We start from the raw sequence: 22,070 nt of genomic DNA, 5'->3' as shown, positions 1-22,070 counted from the left end.
AGTCTTTGAGCAAATTGTATAGTTAGAAATGCTGCAAAGCAGAAGGGGAGGTAGAATGAGGTTTGGTCTTAGCAAGGAACCAAATGTCAGCGTTTCAGATGATTTCATGGGAAAGAAGTCAGTAGAAAACTGTATTCAGGTTGTCAATGTCATTCTTAAATTATCTTATTAATTACCAACTATCAATTTTATTAGCTTTTTGAATTTATTTTTGAATTAGCATACTTATTTTATTAGTTGTCAACATGTGACTTACTCATTTAAAGTACAGTTGATTATTAGCGGTACAATCACAGTGCTATATAGCCAGTACCATAAATCAATTTTAGAATATTTGGAATGTTTATTTTCCTTACCTCCAGATGAAGCCCAGTGCTGTTCAGTAGTCACGTCTTGTTTCCCGCCTAACCTCACACCCATCCTAAGTAACCACTAATGTGCTTTTGTCTCTGTAGATTCATTTTTTCTGTACGTTTCATACAAGTGGGCTTATACAGTGTAATATGTGATCCTTGCGCTTGGGTTCTTTCACCAGCATATTATTTGTGAAGTTCATGTGTTGCAGCATGACTCACAGTGCTTCTGTTGTGTGGGTGAGCAACATTTTGTGTATGCATCAGTTGAGGGATGTGTGGATTATTTCCATCTTTTGGTTGTTTAGTATAATGCTGCCATGAATGTTCATGTATGACTTTTTGGATTTTTTTCCCATTTCTCTTTGGTGTATATTTAGGATTGCAAATGTTAGATCAAATGATAACTCTGTCTTTAATTTTTGAAGACTGTCAAAGTGTTTTTCCAAAGTAACTGCACTATTTCACATTCTCACTAGCAGTGTATAGGGTTCCAGTTCTTTTCTGATCCTCACTGTTTTTATTATCTACTTTTAGTCTTGCCATCCTAGAGTAGGTGTGAAGTAGTGTCTTCATTGTGGTTTTGATTGGTATTTCTCTGATGGTTACTAATGGGGTTAAACATTTTTTAGGTTTACTAACTTTTTTTTAATGGGTGGGATTGGGGTTTGAACACAGGGCCTTGTGCTTGCTAAGCAGGTACTCTACCACTTAAGTGACACACCCACCCTTTTTGCATTAGTTTGTTTTTAGATGGAGTCTCAGGTTTTTCCCCAGGCCAGCCTCAGAACATAATTCTCCCACCTACCTTTGCCTCCTGCATTGCTGAGGTAAAGGTGCATACCACCATACTGAGCTTGTTTATTGAGAATAGGGTCTTCCTAAGTTCTTTTGCTCTGGCTGACCTGGACCCTCAATTCTCCTTCCTCTGCCTCCCTGGTAACTGGGATTACAGGTATGCATCATCATGCCCAGCCACAGCTTTTATTAAGTCTTAAAACTTAAGACCTAATGGAAGCTCTAGCCTGACATTTAGATCTATTAGTGAGGATGGATCAAGGGGACATAACATATTTCATTAATTCCAAGTTATACATTTTTCACATTTAATGTTACTGCAATCATCACATCTTACAGTAAATGTAGTGTGGCTTTTGGAAAGACATTCAGTCCTAGAGTCACTGGGACTACTGGGAACTAAAATGTTTTCGAATTTGGACCAAATAATTCCTACTCTTCTTGGTCATGAGATTAGAGTTTTAAATAATGTATGGTGTGAAGTCTCCACCTGTGTAATCCCTTACTGATTAGCGGTTGGTACTTGCCAACCTATTTTATCATGCTCAAAGCCAATCTGGAGGGATTTGATGTAATATTTACTCTCATTGCAAAAAAAGAATAATTTTTCTTACAAGGAAAAGTTTATTTTACCGAATATTAGGCATTTTTGTCTGTACTCTTCTCTATCAACTTCCGGTCTCTATCTGGTGAAGGGGGCAGGGACCTGGTTACACGGCCCTGTAATTGATCGTTGTTAGGCTCACTCTTGTCTGCTGGAGACAGATGATGAGGAAGGCAGTGAAGGTTTATCTTTTATTGTTCCTCACTGGACTTTGGTGCTCTGTAAGACTGGCTGTGGTTGGAACGTATGAGCTCACATAGTAGTCGTTTATTTTTGTACTTAAGTTTTAACATGACTGCAAGAGTCAAATAATGTTAATGACTTCCAAGACTGTAATCTAGTAGTTTTTTCCACATTTCTTTTTGATTTACATTTTGATGTAAAATGACATCTAGTGAAAAAAATACACACACACACATAGTCACATACACACACACACTCTGGAGGACTCCTGTGGAGGGTGACAATCCTGTTGACAGGTGATACAGTTTTATAGATTCTGGCATCAGATTATTAATAGATTATTCTTTTTCCGGAGCCAGATTTGCTTCTATGTAGCTGCTGTTACTGATCTTAATTCTAGTCTCTTGAGTGTCACAAAAAAATTCTTTTTGCATGAGAGTCCTTAAGTATTTATCAGGTATCTCATTTCCCTTAGTCTTTTTCCCCCCTAAACATTCCTTCCTCCTTCACCCACCCTTTAAATGAAATAGTTTGTAGTTTTTTATGCCATCTCCTGGACATAATCTTCCTTCCTAGAAGAGTGATACTGGGGATGTTAGTGGACCAATGAAAAGTATAATAGAGTCGTAGTTCTTATACTTTGGTATTACATGTACTTTTACACATCTTATTTGCATCAACTTTCCCATAATCTTTTATTGTCTGTTTCTTGTTTTTCATTAACTTGGTCCTTACAGTGAGCTAGTATCTGCATTACTTTGTTTTAAGCTATATTAATAGCAGGTCTTGGTATTTTAAGAAAACCATCCACATACATTAATCACGTCATTTCCTTAGCGCACAATCTAAAATGTTTCCTGACACCTGTCCTCACTTCATCTGATCAGGGCCCAAGGATATCCTTAGTGTCTAGCATGGCACCTCTCATATCCTAGATATTGTAGGTACTTAATGTAATTCCTTTGAATTGACTCTCCTTGTAGGCTGGATTGAATTTTGGAGAAATAGGGGATCTATACTTTTATTCAACTTTGACTTCATTTTCTAATAGTCTTTGATGCAAGGCACAGGAGTACTGGCTGCATGGATTAGACAGATTATTTTGAAGATTTATATGACTGTGGAGTGGTTGGAGATAGTAAAAAGAAGTAAGACTGAAAGGCATTTAGACCCAGTTCTAGAATGCTTAGATACCTTGCTAAGAAGTTTGCAGTAGAGGTGGTACATTTAAACATTTTAGAAAAATAGACCTGAGAGGAAATGGAGATAATTAAATTTTGAATTGTTATGCAGGAAGAAATTTCCTCTGTACTGATGGGATCAGAATTCATCTGTCAAAAACAACCTGACTTAGAGGAAATCCTAAAAATAAAATAAAATAAAAATTACAAAAGTACCTTCAATATTTTACTTTAATTGAATACGTGTAAGTAAGTATGATTTTTTTTTTCCAGCTATCTTTTGATGAGGAGTCATGGCCTTTTGTTTTTGGAAAATGATTCACTGATTATAGTTTACAACCTTGTCTTTTTTTTTTTTTGTCATATCCGAAACGGACTCTTAATTTCTGTCAAGTAAGTGAGGATTTAAAGATACTTGCGAAACAATTTCAGTGTAGAGTCCTTCTAGACTATTAAGTTCTTTTCCCACCCTATGTGTCTCACTTTACCTACTTCAGTAGCAATCATTTTTTTTTTAAAGAAACTAGCCTTATTCCTTGTTTTTCTAAAGCATTCTACTTAGTTTTCAGGAGGAAAATCAAAACAAATTAAAAAAAACCTCCCAACTCTTTCATTTTGCATATGTTGAACCACATATTTAATTTAAAAATCAACTTAAGGGTGAAACAGACAGAAAGGAAAGGAAAGACTAGGCTTGTGGAATGTAGCAGAGACTTGTGGCTGTTTCCCAATGTCCAGTGGCCCTCAGAATCTATTTTGTGGGGACACCCTCCACATAGCTAGTGAATACATTTCCCAGTCTTGGAACCCTGTGAGACTGGGAGTCCAGTTGTGGCCATTGGGTTGGGAGTGGAATTGATACAGACTCCTGGGTTATGCTTTCATGGGAAAAGACATTCCTGCCACTTCCTCTGCTGGTTCACTCCCTCCCACCGATTGTAAACCACTGTCTATGGCTGAGATAAAAGCACATTACAAGATGCACAGCAAAAGAATGCTCCTCATTCTAAATATGCTTAGTAGCCTATGGTTAGGTATTAACAGTACCGGTTATAAGTGTTGATTCACATTATTGCTTCCATGTACCAGGAAAAATTATTTTAGTCTAAAATCAGGCTAGCTCCTGCTGATCAGTAGGGAACATCGAAAAATTTAAAAATGCTTAAGCATTTTTATCAGTCCATTTATGTACCTAAAAACTGCTTCATCAGTCACCTGTTGTTCTTCCTAATAGGGTAGGTCAGAGGGGAGGGAAGAGGGGCTTACCCGAGCCCATTTCAACAGGGACAGTCTGGCTCCTCAGATGTGATGTGCTCTCCCTCTGCTCTGGGAGGCCATGGCTCTGTCATGGAGGCCTCTGGCATCACAGTCAACAATTTCTGGTGCTGAAGTTCATGCCTGAGGTTCTGCAATGTCAGGTCTTGAATCTCTTGTCTTAGTCTCTATAGTGCTATGGTCCTGGCTTTCTGCTACCTTCATGGGTCACTTAGCAGTCTAGTGTCTGTTAGCTGTTACCACAGTCTGTGAAAATTGGAGGTTCCTTGGTTAGGAAAATGGACCCTGAGTTTTCCCTGCCTAACATGTTGTGATCTTTTCTAGGACCAAGGTAGATACGGGGCTCAACTTGGGAGAAAGTGCAGGGGGAGGAATGGAGGCCAGGATGAAAGTTCTGAGAGTAAAAGCAGTTTTCTGTGACTGGAGTGTGACATTTATGTGCGTGAGTTATGAGATGGGAAGGTGGGTAGATGCAAATGAGTTTAAAGAAGATGATTTTATTCAAGTTTCATCATGGGAGAGATGCCACTGAATTTTTCTAAATAAATTACATAATTTTGATTCAGTCTTAAGTATCATGTAAGAATTTGGAAATTGCAGAAATGTTTGAGGAATAAAATCACATTACTCAGATATAAACACTTTTCAGGGTTTTTCTTCCCAAGCGTGTTTCCCACTGTATAAAAATATATGTATTCATAGACAGTTTTGAAATTCTGTGCTTGTCTTTTTTCTCAAGAGTCATTTTTGTGACTTTTGCTATTCATTCTTTTAGAATAACACTGTATCCCCAGTGCCTAAGATAGTGTCTAGCACACAGTAGGTACTGAATAACATCTGCTGAGTGACTGAACTCTTTGGAGCTTGGGATGTCCCTGGGAAGTGGGTGATACCCATACCACCTTGTTGCTATTGGTGTTTTTCCTTATCAGTGAATGATAGTTCATGGTGTACTGATCTATGCTTTGATATTCATTATGAATATTTCCCCTATATTGTACTTTGCCTTTCCATTTTATGTTTTTCAAAACAAACATAGCTTCTGGAGCTTTTTTAACTATATATTTTTATGTTATACATGTATACTTTTGTTTATATATTTAAATCTAGCCAGCTTTTATAAAAATATTTAAAGGCCAAGGTCTTATATCAGAGAAACTTAACTTGATCATGTCTTCCATGTAAGAGATTTAAGATTAAGTAGTGTAGGGGCGTTCTGCCTCCTATCATCGTTCAGAAACGCAAGTTCCTGCCTTCTGATTGTTCCATCATATCCTGGGTGTGCCGTAATCCACGTGGTAGAACAGATCCATAGGCACACCCCTGTCATGAGCCAGGCACAAGAAGAAGAGCCCGTGGCTGCATTTTCCTTTCACGCACATGTGATAGGGCTTTGGTGAGCACTGTGGTGCTGGCTTCCACCTAGCAGCAGGGGAAGGTGAGAAATGTCACCTGTGCTCAGCTATTACTCTGCCACTGAGCTACACTCTTAAGACTCCAGCTTCTACCCTAACACAAGGAAAGGACAGAGAAACACTTTTTTTTTTTTTTTTTTTGCCAGTACTGGGGTATGAATTCAGGGCCTTCACCTTGAGCTACTCCACAAACCCTTTTTTATAATGGCTGTTTTTGAGATAGGGTCTTGCGAACTATTTACGCAGGCTGCCTTTGAACCACCATCCTCCTGATCTCTGCCTGTTGAGTTGCGAGGATTACAGGCATGAGCCACCAGCTCCTGGCTTCAGAGAGAAACTCTTAGTGGACAGTCACAAGCTTCCACCACACTTCTTTATCGGTCTGTCTTCTAATAGAACACTCCTCCTTCCACAGTTTATATAAATATTTACTACATTTTCTTGTACTCTCTTCTTTTGGTGTTTTCCTTTCTTCTTTCCCTTAGCCAGTGAATTAATGTCTATTGAGTTGCTGCAGTGTGCCAAGTATAGTGGTATGTCCTAGGTGATAAGAAACATGGGCTCTGTTTTCTCTTGCTTTATAGTCAGATGTGTGGGGAAGACATGAAATCATGGTTTTGGAGTGGAGGGTCCTCCTTGGACCCTGGAGACTATCTGGGATACGGTCTTCATAATAATAGTCTATAACATGTTGACTGCCTTTTCTGTTACTGCTGTTACTTGTACTGATGATACAAAATACTACTGGGTTGGAATGCTGGCACCTTAGCAAGAATCAAGTCAGTAGCACCAAATTGTACTAATGTTTATTGTAGTTTTTAACTACTTTGCATTTCTGATTTTTTAGAAAAAAAAGCTGAAGTGGTAAAAATAATTATTTATATTAAGTCTTGAGCCTTACTTACACATTTTTTAATATTCTGGATTTTTTTGTTTTGTGGTGTCTGGGGCCTCACACTTGCTAAGCAGGTGCTCTACCACTTGAGCCATGCCCCAGCCTTTTTTAACTTTAGTTCGTTTTTCAGACTGGGTCTCCCTAACTTTGCCAGGGCAGGCCCCTAACTATAATCCTCCTACTTCTGCCTCCCTAGTAGTTGGTATTACAGGAATGCACCATCTCACCAGCCCTTTTGTTTGGTGGTGTTTTGCTTTGTGGTTTAGATAGGATCTCATTGTGTAGCCCAGACTGACCTGGAACTATGTATGTAAGGCAGGATGGCCTCGAACTTGAGCTACCCCTGCTAATCTTCCTGTCTCATCCTCCAGGTGCTGGAATTACAGGCATGACCACCATGCTTGGACTTTTAATATTCTGTGTCTTGAGATGGGAAGTATACCTAAAGTACTTTTGCTGTATATCAAAGCATGATGATTTTCTAAGGAAAGCAGTGTTCTGAGTGAGTTCCGAATTGATCTAATCCTTTTGTTGGAAAACCACTTTTACTTGAAAGGGTGACAACTTTCTCTCCAAGAAAACAGCTAGCAGGATATGTCAGTAATAAAATTTAAACTTTGAAGAAAAGCTAAGTAAAAAAAAAAAAAAATCAAACTTGTCCTTGCTACTGGAACCTTGAAGTCTTCCAAGACAAATTCTTTTCTAATGAAATTATAGGCAATATTAAAAAGGTAAATGAGATACATGTGTAGTAATACAATGATATATATCAACATTCAGTTCTGTATAAGACTATCCACAGTTATCTATAAACATTGTTACATTCTTCCCTTTGCTAAGTCCATAATTGGGTGAAAATGAGTTTTCTTCATATACTTCAACCAAAGAAATATATTGTACAGAAGTAGGTAAGAGAATTGGCATGCTTTTTATTAAGCAATTTACAGAACTGTAAAATACTATTACTTGCCTCACTATCGGTGGGGGTGGATTTACTTTATAAAAATAATGTTTTGGATTTTTTTGAGACAAGGTCTCACTAAGTGCCTACATTGACCTTAAACTTATGGTCCTTCTGCCTCAGTCTCCCAAGTGCTGACAGGACTACCATGCTCAGTTAATGTATTAGTTTTTAATACTCCTTGGTTATGACTAGAATGATAGTTTCCTGCCTATCCCAGGCCTGTCCCAACTCCCCTCCAAAAAAGAAAAAGGCAAAAAGTGTCCCAAGCTGGATGGAAATTATATGTTCTCCCTGACTATGAGTTCATTTCAGCGTAAGCAGCGCTGTCAAGATTCTGTAGTTTTAGCTCTCTCACAGTCTCTCAGTACTGCCTCCCTCTGTTTTGGCCCCATCCTTTTAATGATACCTTCAATGATTCAATTATGGAAAGTGGCTTCTGTGGGCCATATTTCACATTGTCCTTTCAGTACAGTGATTTTTCATGATAACCTTCGTGTAAAATTTCAGGTGAGGAATGTGACTGGCACCGAGATCTCGTTCCTTTTTTTGTGTGTGTAGTTGCAAGGGGGAAATTACCATGTTTAAAGTGGTTTTTGTCTGTATATTTTTAATATATTTATGTGTTCCATAAAAATATATTTACATATATTAATTTGCAAAATATTTTGCTTGGTGGCTTTTATAAGACCCACAGTATAAGGAATTTCACTCCCAATGACACAAGTCCGATGGTCAAACTTGAAATACATGACTCTGTCTTTGGTGATCAGAGGTCAGGTGTTTGAAGTGATGGACTGAGGGATATTCAATGCACAGTACTTGCTTGGCACTTGCTTAAGTGTCTTAAGAACCTATAAAAACAAACTCAGATGTAGACTTTGAAATTATATGACCCTGTTTAGACATGTGAAGTCATCCACGTGACTCAGAAGTTTTGTTAGTTTTTATTACTATACAAATAAAAGCACTGAATTAAAAATTATTGCAGAAAACTTAGGGATCCCCAAGAATATACCTGTGGCCTTTAGTCCTCCAAGTTTCCTCACCCTCATCTTGTGGGTCTGTTTAGGCTTCCCAGAAAGAGCTCCAAGTGCTGTCTGGTTAGGGTAGCTTTGTATGTGTATTCATTTTTTTTTTAACTATATATTATTTTTTCACAGCCCTGGAAGCTAGAGCTTCAAAATTAAGGTGTCACCAGGCTGAGTTTTCTTTCTTCTTTTTACACATTCTGTTTACATTTACCTGCATTATTTACAGCTTATAATACAGTGTTTTGGTTATATATATATATCTAAGTGATGCAATCACCTCACATGCTTGTCATTTTTTTGTGGTGAAGACATTTCAGATCTACTAGTTTTAAAATGTACATTAACAGTTGTCATAATGTTGTTTGTTATCTTTAGCTGATAATTCCTCATTCCCCCCGCCCCCCAGGACCACTGTTCTATGTTGTTCTATTCTGTTCCTGTGAGTTCCTCTTTTTTAGAGTCTGCATTTTAGTAAGATCATTTATTGTATGCCTGGCTTATTTCACTTAATGTATCGTAATATAGGTTCATGAATATTGTCACCAGAGACAGGATTTCCTTTTTTAAGGCCCAGTAATACTCCATTTTGTGTATATGACGAGTTGTGTGTGTGTATCTTTTCTTTATTCATTTACCCACTTATAGACCCTGAGAATAATCACCTACTTTGGCTGTTGTGAGATAATGCTGCAGTGAACATGCATATATCTCATGGACATGTGATTTTTATTCCCTTTGTATTCATTGTTCATAGTTCTGATAGTATGATACCTGTCTGAGGCATCATGGGAGTAGTTTTTTGTTGAATTGAGACTGGGCAAAGTGGATCATTTTGAGGATCTAGATTTTTGTGTTTATAAAGTCATTATCAAATTATTCTAACATTTCAGAATGCCAGGTATAGACAGACACACACACAGACACACAGACACACAGACACACACACACACACACACACGGAGAGGTTGATTCTTACAGTTAAATAGAAAAGATTATAGATCATGTTTCCTGTTGGGGAGTTGCAATTAAAAATAAAAATCTCCCAACCCAGAAATGCTCTTCACAAAAGTAGTATTTTTTTTTAATTTATTTTTTATATTCATATTTGTATACAATGTTTGGGTCATTTCCCCCCTTCCCCCTTCCCCCTTTCCCCCCCATTCCCTCCCTCTCCCCCCAACCCCCTCACTACCCAGCAGAAACTATTTTGCCCTTATTTCTAATTTTGTTGTAGAGAGAGTATAAGCAATAATAGGAAGGAACAAAGGTTTTTGCTGGTTGAGATAAGGACAGCTATACAGGGCATTGACTCCCATTGATTTCCTGTGTGTGTGTGTTACCTTCTAGGTTAATTCTTTTTGATCTAACCTTTTCTCTAGTTCCTGGTCCCCTTTTCCTATTGGCCTCAGTTGCTTTAAAGTATCTGCTTTAGTTTCTCTGCATTGAGGGCAACAAATGCTATCTAGTTTTTTAGGTGTCTTACCTATCCTCATACCTCCCAAGTGTGCTCTCGCTTTATCATGTGATCAAAGTCCAATCCCCTTGTTGTGTTTGCCCTTGATCTAATGTCTGCATAAGAGGGAGAACATAGGATTTTTGGTCTTTTGGGCCAGGCTAACCTCACTCAGAATGATGTTCTCCAATTCCATCCATTTACCAGCGAATGATAACATTTCATTCTTCTTCATGGCTGCATAGAATTCCATGTGTGTAGATACCACATTTTCTTAATCCATTCGTCAGTGGTGGGGCATCTTGGCTGTTTCCATAACTTGGCTATTGTGAAAAGTGCCGCAATAAACATGGGTGTGCAGGTGCCTCTGGAGTAACCTATGTCACAGTCTCTTGGGTATAACCCCAAGAGTGGTATTGCTGGATCATATGGCAGATCTATGTTTAGATTTTTAAGAAGCCTCCAAATTTTTTTCCAGAGTGGTTGTACTAGTTTACATTCCCACCAGCCGGGTAAGAGAGTTCCTTCCCCCCCGCCCCCCAATCCTCGCCAACACCTGTTGTTGGTGGTGTTGCTAATGATGGCTATTCTAACAGGGGTGAGGTGGAATCTTAGTGTGGTTTTAATTTGCATTTCCACAAAAGTAGTATTGAATAGGCATTAAACCAGAGTGCCAGGTGATGTGACTCCTGTCACAGGCTAGCTGCTAGATATCGAAATACGGAAGTAATCTCACCCCTTACACAGCCCAGCTGAGCCATTGGGTACATGTTGACAAGATAAACACTTACCATGTCCTCAGGAGGACTTGACCGCACCTTTTTTCACAGGTGGTTCATCCTAACTTTGCTGTGGCAATTGAAATGACCATCTGGATTAGTTAGTTAGCCGTATTCAGGAGAGAGACAAATTTCTGTCTTTAGAGAAGTTCTGGCTCCACCCTATCCCAGAAACTGGGAGATTGGGGCACTGTCTTCTTTGATGTTTACATTCCCAGGTCTTGAGGAATACATTCCAGGTCTTCAGACTGGCCAAAGACGTATTTAGTTTTCAAGAGACATATATACATTTCAAAGAAAGGGAAAAATTATTGAATTTTCTAAACTAAATACTCTAAGGAAAAGGAGGAAGAGCAATCTCTTTCCCTTTTAACAGGGAGAATTAAGCCTCTATCATTTTTAATTTTTATTTGCCATCTTGTCTCCTGTATGTACTTCTTAAATAAAAGGACTTTGATCTTTATAATCTTATGTTAGCACTGTGATAAACAAGTAACTTAAATATACGTGTAATTTAATTTTGTCTCATTTAACTAAATTTTAATTTAGTTTTATTTAATGTAAGCAATTTAAATTGTTAACTTCTACATAAGTAATTAGGATTTTTTTTTAAAAAAAGGAGAGTAGTAGTGTCAGGAATTCATCATATAATTTCCATATTACTAGCTGATCACTTCATGACCTTGGGCAGCCAACAACCCTGTAGCCAGGAAATAAGTGATGTAAATGTGACCTTAAAACAAGAATCGGACAAAAGATTTTCATTAAAAAAATTGTTTTCTGAGGTCAAAAATATTTGTTTTTAAATTTTGCCAGCATTAAAACATTGAATTGGGGGTGAATTCAAGTATGATATATTTGATACATTGTAGCAACCTTTGTAAATGTTATAATGTACCCCCACCCACAAAACGATAAAAAAAACTTTAAAATTTGCTGTGTTATAGGGGCAGAGACACTTAACTTGGTTATCATTTTTCTGTAATTCTGATCAAGGAATTAGGATCTAGCCGATAGTTACTTAGCTTAGATTTTGATTTGTTTCAGCTTTTCCCCACCCCTCCTCCTTCCTGACTTTATGCATTTCCCTTCATGGATCCCATTAGTGGGCTGTTGTACCTTTGGGAGGCAGTGCTCCCTCTCCCTGCAACTGGTAAAGCTCCTTTGCCCTTCCTTCCAGCATCTGTTTTGCAGTCACATTTGCTAAGCTCCTCTTCACAGACCTGCTGGGTCTGCCTTTGCTCTCAGAGATGCATTCTCCATTGGCCACTTGCTCCTTAAAGGAGACATGAGGGAGAGCTCACCTCTGTGCCTTGGGCTCTCTTTTGGCTTCCTAGCCACAGGCCTGTGGACCATATGCAAGCATTAGTAGGCCTCTGAGAAACACCATCACCTTCCCTTCACTCACTTTACTGCAGTTATTTTACAAGCCACTTGTCACCTTTACCTGCCAGGCCTTGAGACTCCAATGGCCACACACTTACATCTTTCCTGACTGATGCATGCTGTGCATACATTTCTTGTTTCTTCATGTTGCTGGTGGTAGAGTAGGGGCATTTTTCTTTCTCACTCTGGATTGAAGTGAAAAGTAATAGCTGCCTGACTGAGATCTTCCTGGAACATTTGTCCCTTTCTCCCTGACCCTGTCCCTTCACCACTCAGTGTGGGTTTTATTGTTTGTTTGTTGTTTTTAAATATGATTGTTTCCTGCCAGTCTCTCAACCAAGCATGACTGATTTTGGTAGAGAACAGCCTTTAACTCTTTCCTGTACACTCTATTGGAGAGAGAATATCAGTGTTTAGAACCTTGAAACCTTCATCATGTACATTAGCTTTATTGATGGGAGTCTCTCTTCATGGAAGTGAGAATTGAAAATTAATTGCATAAATTGGTAAGCTTTGAAAGATTTTTCAGGGTTTCTATCACTAGATAGCTATTCTACAAAGAGTACTTTGTCACTCGTGAGGGGAGTAGAAATCCAATTAATACGATTACCATCTTCACTCTTTAGTGCCAATCAGACCTCACAACTTTTGAACCACTAGCCACAGACTACGTGCTCATTGCAATATAGTGAATTAGAATTTAAAGATGATATCTAGCATCAGAAAAGTTTTTTCTCATTAAGTTTAAAAAATTCTCGCTTCACACATAGTTCAGCTGGGAATGATCTTTTATTCTTTACTGTTTCTGATTTCTCCCTCACATGGCTGTCAGTCCTCACTAGCTTCTATTGTGTGAGCCTTTCTCTAGCCTTTGAGCTGTTTCCCTAACAGCACAGATCAGGGGTGGTTACTCATGGTAGCTCTCTGTGTGTGTGTGGAGTCACCCCTGTGGATGAATACTGGCGTCTGGCATATCCCATCACAGTATGGCAGCTGCAGACTCAACTTGCAGCACTCTGAAAACCCAGTGCGACCTCTTACCCATGGCCTTCCTGGAAAATGCCTTCCGTAGTGGCCTCCCCTGTGTGGCCTTAGGTGACCAAGCCTGGATCAGAGAAATGTGTGATACACGCATAATGCCTGCAAGTATGCTTCTCACAGAGCCAAGCATACTGTTGTCAATTAATAATAAATAATAGGTTGTTTATCTTGGAATTGTTTTTATTGGCAGATGACCTGAAAGATTCAAAGGCTTGCTGCCTGTAAGTGAAGAATGCTCTTACTGTTTATTCAATGACTGATTCTCTATTTAATGTGAGGGTATCTTGGAAAATTTTTCTGAATATCAAACCACAAGTTAGCTGGCTTTCTTTCTGAATTTTCCAAATAGGCCATTTAACTACAACCTGTTCTCAGATACGTGGGATGGTGTGTGTGTGTGTGTGTGTGTGTGTGTGTGTGTGTGTGTGTGTGTGTGTGTGTGTGTGTGGTTCCAGGGAAAGCAGGTGAAGAGAAAGATGAAGCCTAGAAGTTTACCATCTTGTTGTGTCAGTCACAAATAACTTAAATAAAATTTGACCGTGTCTAGCACCATATAGTTGCTGAGAATTCAGGTAGAAACACATGCATCAGATATCCCATGTGGAGTGGGTCAAAAGGGGTTGACAAAGACGATAAGATTTTTGGTTGATAGAGAATCAGCAGGGTGGCAAGAGAAAGCAGAACAAAATGCATCTGAGCAGGGAAGTAGTGAATTTGAAGGTTGTGCCATGATCAGCAGTGTGTTCTTGAAACCACACATTTCTTAGTAATGCTGAGCATAAGACACTGTAAAGGAAAGGTGTCCCTAGGAAGATAGAAAAATGGGGTCTAGGTAATGAAAATCTAGGCTCTGTCCCTCACATGGCTGTGGCCAAGAGAACGTGAAGTGATAGTCTTGTCATATCTTCCTTATTTCCTGTGTTCAGATGTTCTCAACCGTCCAAACATCTGGAAGACCCTAAATGACAATTGATCTAAGTGACATAAAGATAGCGGTCTACTGTTGAATGGGAGGGGTTCAGAGTTGAGTGAGGGTTCTAACTCTGTACGGGTTCATTTTGAATAATATTTCCATGTTGGTATAATATGATGCCAGGGACTCAAATCATAAAGAGACCCTGCATATGAAGAATAAAGGGAAGCTTTGAGGATGGCTCCTGTCTTTTTACTTGCGTGAAAGGAAGGTGAAAGTGCTCAAGAGACTTCCCAGCACACCATTACATCTCCAGAGCTAGCTGTGTGTTTGGTGTTTAATAATGGTGATTGGACAAATGTTACAAAGACATAGCTATATTAACAGATTATTTAAATTTTTTTCTTTTGGTTGTTTTGTTCTATTTCATATTTTATTTTAGTAAGACACGTACATAGCCCAAGCCAGCGTTGAACTCATTATGTAGCCTAGACTGGCCTGCATCTGCGAGTGTTGGGATTATATAGGTGGACACCACCGTGCCCGGCCTTAAATTTTTTCATATGAGCACTACCATTTTACTTCACAAGAGCCAAACGTTAAGATTATTATAATTGGCTAGGTAGTTAAAAAAATTTTCCAAAGTGGAACAAAATCTTGAATAAAACTAATTTATAGTTCTTCGGTTTGTAATAAAAGATTGAATTTTTTAATGCTTTAGAGAATCCACAACAATGAAGAGTTTTTTTCTTCAATTGAGTTTATTGAATTTTAGTATTCTAAAGTAACAGACAAGTGGGCTTATATCTGAGAACTTTTGTTATATTCGGAAATCAATAAAGTTCATTTTGCATTTTTAAAATATTATTGTGTACTTTAAGGTATACATGATGTTAGAACATAGCCAAACCTAGTAAAGCAGTTACTGTTGTGAAAAAGTTAACATAGCTATCATTTCATGTAATTACTTATTTTTCCTCTTGTGATAAGAACAGCTATAATCCACTCACTTAGCAGAAGTCCTGAATGCAGGGCTGGAGTGTAGGTCAGTGGCAGAACCTTTACCTAGCATGTGCAAGGTCCTGGGTTCACTCTCCAGCACTACAACAGAAAAATATTCTGAATACTGTACACTATAAGTAACTGTCCTAATGTTGTACAGTAGGTCTTTATACTTGTTCATCCTATATGTTTGCTGCTTTGTATCTCATTTTAATATAAAACAAAATTCAGCTATAGGAGATACATAGTGCGTGTGTACTGGGAACTGGATATACTCAAGTGATGATGTTGAAATTAGAAATCCCTTGTTTTATTTTTTAGGTGCTGGTGAATCTGGGAAGAGTACAATTGTGAAGCAGATGAAGTAAGTAGATTTAAATCATTGAATTTGTTTTTTATGTTTAAGTGTACCCTTCTGTGAAAGGAAGTAAGTGTTCTTCTTGCCTTTCGTCTCATTAGAATTATCCACGAGGCTGGTTATTCGGAGGAAGAATGTAAACAATACAAAGCAGTGGTCTACAGTAACACCATCCAGTCAATCATTGCTATCATTAGGGCCATGGGGAGGTTGAAGATAGACTTTGGTGACTCAGCTCGGGCGGTAAGTTATTAAGTTTATTGAAGTAGACCTGTTAAGTAAAAAGAATAACTCATGTGACAGTACTATACTACATGATACAGTTTTGTCAGCCTTCAGGAGCATTTTATAAAAGTGGCCAGAAGTGAGTCAGGAGCCTTAGAAGTAATTGAGATAAGAGTATACAAAGTTGTTTAATCTTACGTTTATAACTATACTTACCCTATCCATCAGGTAATGTAGACAGTTCAGTAATCACTGCAGTATTCTCTGAATAACATTCTGTATTGTAGTGTTAGTCACTTTCTTCACTGTGACAGAAAACCCAAGCAAAACAACTTAGAGGAAAGATTTATTTTGGTTCCCAGTTTCAGAGGTTTCAGTCCATGGTCAGCTGGATTTATTGCTGGGGGCCCTTTAAAGACAAGCTCCCAACGAGGTTCCCCCTCCTAACAGGCCATTGAGCCTGGATTAACCCATTGATGAGGTAGCATCCTCATTATGCAAGTACTTCTCAGTGGTGCCATCAGCTGGGGATTAAGCCTTCAGTATATGAGCCTTTGAGGCCATTTTAAATCCAAACTATAATAATTAGATACCTCTGAGTGTCTGTGTTCATCATTACTGTTACGGTAACAAAATACCTAAGGTAACCAACTTGAGGAAAGGTTTGTTTTGGCTTATAGGTTTGAAGGTTTCAGTTCATGTCCATTGGCTTAGTGCTTTGGGGCCTGTGGTGGCAGTAAGTACACCATGGTAGGAGCACATGGCAGAGGAAGCTGCTCACCTCATGGTGTCCAGGAAGCAAAAAGAGAGTGAACGAAGAGGCTAGTGTCTCATGTGTCCATTTGATGGCATGCCCTCAGTGATCTTTGACCTCTTACAAGGCCCCGTCTTTCCAAGGTCCTGCCATATTCCCATAGTGAAGATGGTTCCTTGGTTCCCTAGGGAGCCAAGCTTTTGACACATGAGCTTTTGTGAGGTATACTCTAGATCTAAACTGTGGCAGTTCTATAACAATATTTTTGAGTATTAAGTAAACTTCTTATGCTGGTAACTCTTCAAAATCTGTTTTTATAATTGGGACACTGAAATGATCTCACTATTTGTTTTCATGCCCAGACTAAAAAGGATTAATTTTCTTGATTAATGAAAACAGTATAAAAGTTTGCTTATCTTTGGAGTGGGAACACATTAACTATTAAAAAACATGTATCAGAGCTTAAGGGGACCTTTGAAGATGAGTTAGTTCCACCCCTTTATTTTCCTGGTAAAGAAATTGGAACCCAGGAAATGGCATGGTAGAAAGAGTTCAGTATAGTCAGTGATAAACTGAGGCTCTGTGCCTGTGGTTCCTTACTTGACCTAGTAGTGGATTTTCAGTTTTACTGGAAGCATCCCTGGTCCAGTCTGTAAGATGCTCTGTTTTTCTCTTTTTCTCCAGTCTGTTTCAGTGTTTAATCTGTTAATTTTAAGTTACTTGTTTTGTTTTAATAACAGGTAAAATTTGATCTCACCACTTTTAACTGAACCCTAGCTTAAGTTTTAATTTTTTGTAAAGTAGATATATTATTACAACTGTTCATTTTTATGTTTTCTTCTATTTTTATACATTTATTGTGTGTGTGCACCATTTCTCTACTAATACTATGAAGATCTTCTTTGTAGAGAGTAACTTACTGTCTTGGTTTATTTGTTTATGAGTTATTTTCAAATTTTGTTCTAAGTTACTGGCCCAGTAACTCAGTTTTTCCTTTTAAGTAAAAAATTAAAAGGTTAGTGTGGTCAAAATTTCCATGTAGATTTCAAGATTTTTTAAAAATAAATTTTATTATGTATATTTGATGTTTACAACATGATGCTGTGGAATGTACATAGAGAGTAAAATGGTAGCTATAGTGTAACTAACCATACTATCATTTCACATAGGCTTTTTTCCCTGTGACAAGGGCAGCTACAGTCTTTTCAATAAAAGTCTTCAGTATAGGACTGGGGGTGTTGCTCAGTGGTGGAGCCCTGGATTCAATTCCAGGTACCACAAAAATGAACACACAAGTAAACAGATAAAGAAATAATTACTAATATAATTTTTATTAATTATAGTCCTCATGTTGTCCAAAGACAAGAAATAACAAATCTTAGTGAGGATATGGAGATAAAGGATAAAAAGGAACCCTGGTATATTATTAGTGAGAATATAGATTGGTTTATCTTTTATGGGAAACAGTAGAGAGATCCCTGAGGAAATTAAAAATAAAACTACTGTGTGACCCAGCAATCCTGCTTCTAGACACTACCCAAAGGGGTTGAAATAACCACCTCATAAAGACACCTACAATGGCATGTTCATCTCTTCACTGTTCATAATAGAGAAGATAGGGAAATAACTCAACTGTTTTGTCAGTGGAAGAATGCATAAAGAAAACATGCTATACATATATACTTTAGAATATGTATTGTTCAGCATTTAAAAAAGCGGTCCTAGCCAGGTGTAGAGGCTCACACCTGTGATCTTAGCTACTGGGAAGGCAGGGATCAGGAGGATTGTGGTACCAGGCAAAAAGTTAAGGAGACCCCATCTCAACCATGGCAAGCATATAGTTAGCTGTAGGTAGAAACATGGCAGTCTGAGGCCAGCCCCAGGCAAAAATGTAAAACCCTATCTGAAAAATACCCTAAAAGCAAAACAGGCTAGTGGAGGTGTAGCTCAAACACACAAGTGCAAGACCCTGAGCTCAAGCCCCAGTACCAAAAAAAAAAAAAGGGAGGTCTTGCCACTTGGCACAACATGGATAGCTCTGGAGGATATTAAATTTGAAATAAGCCAGCCACAGAGAAAAGAATACTGCCTTAATTTACTTATATGTGGAATCAAAACTGAAAGTGTCAAACATACAAAGATAGGCAATAAGATAGTAGTTACCAGGAACTGAGGGGATGTGTGGAAGGAAATGAAGAGATGCAGGTGAAAGGACATAAAGTAGCAGATGTGTAGATGAAGAAATCTAGAGGTGTCATGCACAACTTGAGCACTGTGGTCAAGACTGTTTTAAGTAATGCTTTTCTCATTTGTTCTTTCAGCATACTCAGAAAGCATTTGTTAAATGAATAAGTGATAAATGCATAATTTACAGATTGAAAGAGTAGTGGAAAGGCAAAAAATAATATTCTGGATCTAACCAAATCTTATTTCAGGAAAGACAGTTTAGAAGATGTTATGTATTAAAATTTATCCTGAAGTCTTCTTGGAAATGCTAATCACACTGAGCTCTTTAAAAGGACTGAACAAAAGGAATCCATCCAAAGATGGAGGAGAGGTATAAAGTTGTACTTTATACCAATTCCAATTATGATAATTAAAATCTTACCAAATTCACATCTACAGCATTCGGCACTCAGATTTTATATGCAACTGTAAGAGAATGATTTGTGGCCTATGCTTTGGGAGATAACGAAGTGTTAGCACAATCTGCTTTATAAGAGGTCATTTGATTTTCAGATTTTTCTCTTTTAAGGAATGTTACTCTTTTCTACTTAAAAAAAAAAAAGATAAATTGGACTTAGTTTCAGGAATGACCAGGAATTACTCTCTTACCATAAACTCTTTTTGTTTTGTTTTGTTAACCAGTGTTCTTGTGCTTTGGAATCTATATATGGGTCTGCTTTGCTGGGTTCTCTAGATAGTAGCCTAGTAATTGTTTTCTTCCATTGGCTGTCATCACTGTTTCACTCACAAAAAGATCATGTTCTCACATTGCTTCTGATTGGTCAGTTCCTTGTTTTGTGTTGCCTTCTGTTACATAAGCCTCAGTATGGGACTTGGCCCATATGATTAGGCATAAGAATATAAAGAAGAAATACATGTGGCCTGAATATGAGAAAGATGGTTGAGCTCAGCATTGAAGCATGAGTAAGTTTTCTACACAAAAATGAGGAAAAAGCATTCTACAATTGAGGAATAGCATATTCAAAGGCAATCTGAATATATCTGTATTTCTGAAGTATTGATTCCTGAGAGTTGAAGGATAGCCAGATAATTAATTTTGGTAAGCACCACAGATTTGCTTTCCAAATATAAGCAGTGTGAGTCATCTTTTGTAGCAACCATGCATCAGTGTCTTATTTTCCCAGAGTCTCACCACCTTAGATACTATCGATAGTATAATTTTTAACAACTGATGACTGAGTACTATTATCTTTCTTTTCTGTTTTCCTCTGATTTTTAGTGAGGTTGAGACTTATTTTTAAAAAATTTGTCCATTTGTTATTCCATCCTGCAACAGCACAACATACATTCTTCTCAGCAACTCGTGGAACTTTCTCCAAAATAGACCATATCTTAAGTAACAAAGCAGGTCTCAACAAATACAACAAATTTGAAATAAACCCCTGCATACTGTCTGACCACAATACAATAAAACTAGAATTAAACAACAAAAGCAGCAGAACAACATGTTACTCAATGATCAGTGGATTACAGAAGAATTAAGGGAGGAAAGCAAAAAGTTCCTAGAATTTAATGAAAATGAAACACGACCTATTAGAATCTGTGGGACAGAGCAAAGGCAGTCCTAAGAGGAAAGTTTATAGCCATCAGTGCGTATATTAAAAACACAAAAAGATCTTGAATAAATGACCTAATGCTTCATCTCAAACTCATAGAAAAACAAGAACCCAAAACAAGCAGAAGGAGAGAAATAAACATAAGGGCTGAAGTCAACAAAATAAGAGACCAAAAATAACTTACAAAGAATCAACAAAACAAAAAAAGCTGGTTCTTTGAAAAAGTAAACAAGATTGACAAACTCCTGGCAAGTCTGACTAAAATGTGGAAGGAAAAGACCTAAATTAATAAAATCAGTAATGAAATGCTGGAGATAATAACAAACACCAAGGAAATACAGGGAATCATTAGAGACTACTTTGAGAACCTCTATTCAAATAAATTGGAAAATCTAAAAGAAATAGACAAATTTCTAGATACATATGACCATCCAAAATTGAACCAAGAGGATATTAACCACCTAAACAGATCTATAACACGAAATGAAATTGAAGCAGCAACAAAGAATCTCCCAAAAAAGAAATGTCCAGGACTTGACAGATTCTCTGCTGAATTCTACCAGACCTTTAAAGAAGAACTTAAACCAACTCTCCTTAAACTTTTTCACAACATAGAAAGGAAAGGAACACTGCCAAACTCATTCTATGAAGCTAGTATTACATTCATCCCAAAATCGGACAAGGACACAACAAAAAAAATAGAATTATAGGACAATTTCTTTAATGAACATAGATTTAAAAATTCTCAAAGGAAAACTGAGTTTAGCAGCATATCAAAAATATATACCATGAACAAATTGGCTTCATCCCAGAGATGCAGGGATGGTTCAACATATGCAAATCATTAAATGTAATACAGTATATTAACAGAAGCAAAGACAAAAGCCTCTTGATAATCTCAATAGATGCAGAAAAAGCCTTCTATAAAATTCAACATCCCTACATGATAAAAGCTCTGCTGAAACTAGAAGTAGAAGTAATGTACCTCAACATAATAAAGGTTATATATGACAAACCTATAGCCAAAATCACACTTAATGGAGAAAACTGAAAACCATTTCCTGTAACTTCAGGAACAAAACTAGGATGTTTAGTCTCTCCTCTCCTATTCAACATAGTCTTGGAATTCCTAGCCATAACAATAAGACAGGAAGAAGAAATAAAAGGAATACAAATAGGTAAGAAGAAATCAAACTATCCCTATTCACAGATGTCATGATCTCATACCTAAAAGACATGTAAAACTCCACCAAAAAACTCCTAGACACCATAAGCAGCTTCAGCACAGTAGCAGGGTACAAAATCATTTTATAAACTTAGCAGCCTTTCTATACATCAACAGTGAACAGATTAGAAGAATATAGGAAAACAGTTCCATTTGCAATAGTGCCAAGAAGATCAAATATCTAGGAATACACTTAACAAAGGATGTGAATGACCTCTACAAAGAAAATTAAAAACCATTGAAGAAAGAGATTGAAGAAGACTACAGAAGGTGGAAAGATCTCCTGTGCTCATGGATTGGTAGAATCAACATAGTGAAAATGGCTGGACTACCAAAAGTAATATACATGTTCAACGCGATTCCCATCAAAAATCCCGAATGACATTCGTCACAGAGATTGAAAAATCAACCCTAAAGTTCGTTTGGAAGAAC

At 37.6% G+C, this 22,070-nt stretch overlaps 1 protein-coding gene across 2 annotated transcripts in view; it reads left to right on the top strand.

Annotated features, from left to right (window-relative positions):
- Gnai1 (G protein subunit alpha i1) overlaps positions 1 to 22,070 on the top strand; it is a 91,530-nt gene that overhangs the window by 34,213 nt on the left and 35,247 nt on the right. For both annotated transcript variants that reach the window (XM_074064886.1, XM_074064887.1), the window contains exons 2-3: positions 15,595 to 15,637; positions 15,733 to 15,874. In XM_074064886.1, the coding sequence (XP_073920987.1) occupies positions 15,595 to 15,637; positions 15,733 to 15,874 (185 nt within the window). The remainder of the gene's footprint in view (positions 1 to 15,594; positions 15,638 to 15,732; positions 15,875 to 22,070) is intronic.

Source organism: Castor canadensis, chromosome 2 (genome assembly GCF_047511655.1).
Source record: "Castor canadensis chromosome 2, mCasCan1.hap1v2, whole genome shotgun sequence".
In the NCBI taxonomy this organism is placed as follows: Eukaryota; Metazoa; Chordata; class Mammalia; order Rodentia; family Castoridae; genus Castor; species Castor canadensis.
This window is presented reverse-complemented; position numbering and strand designations above follow the sequence as displayed.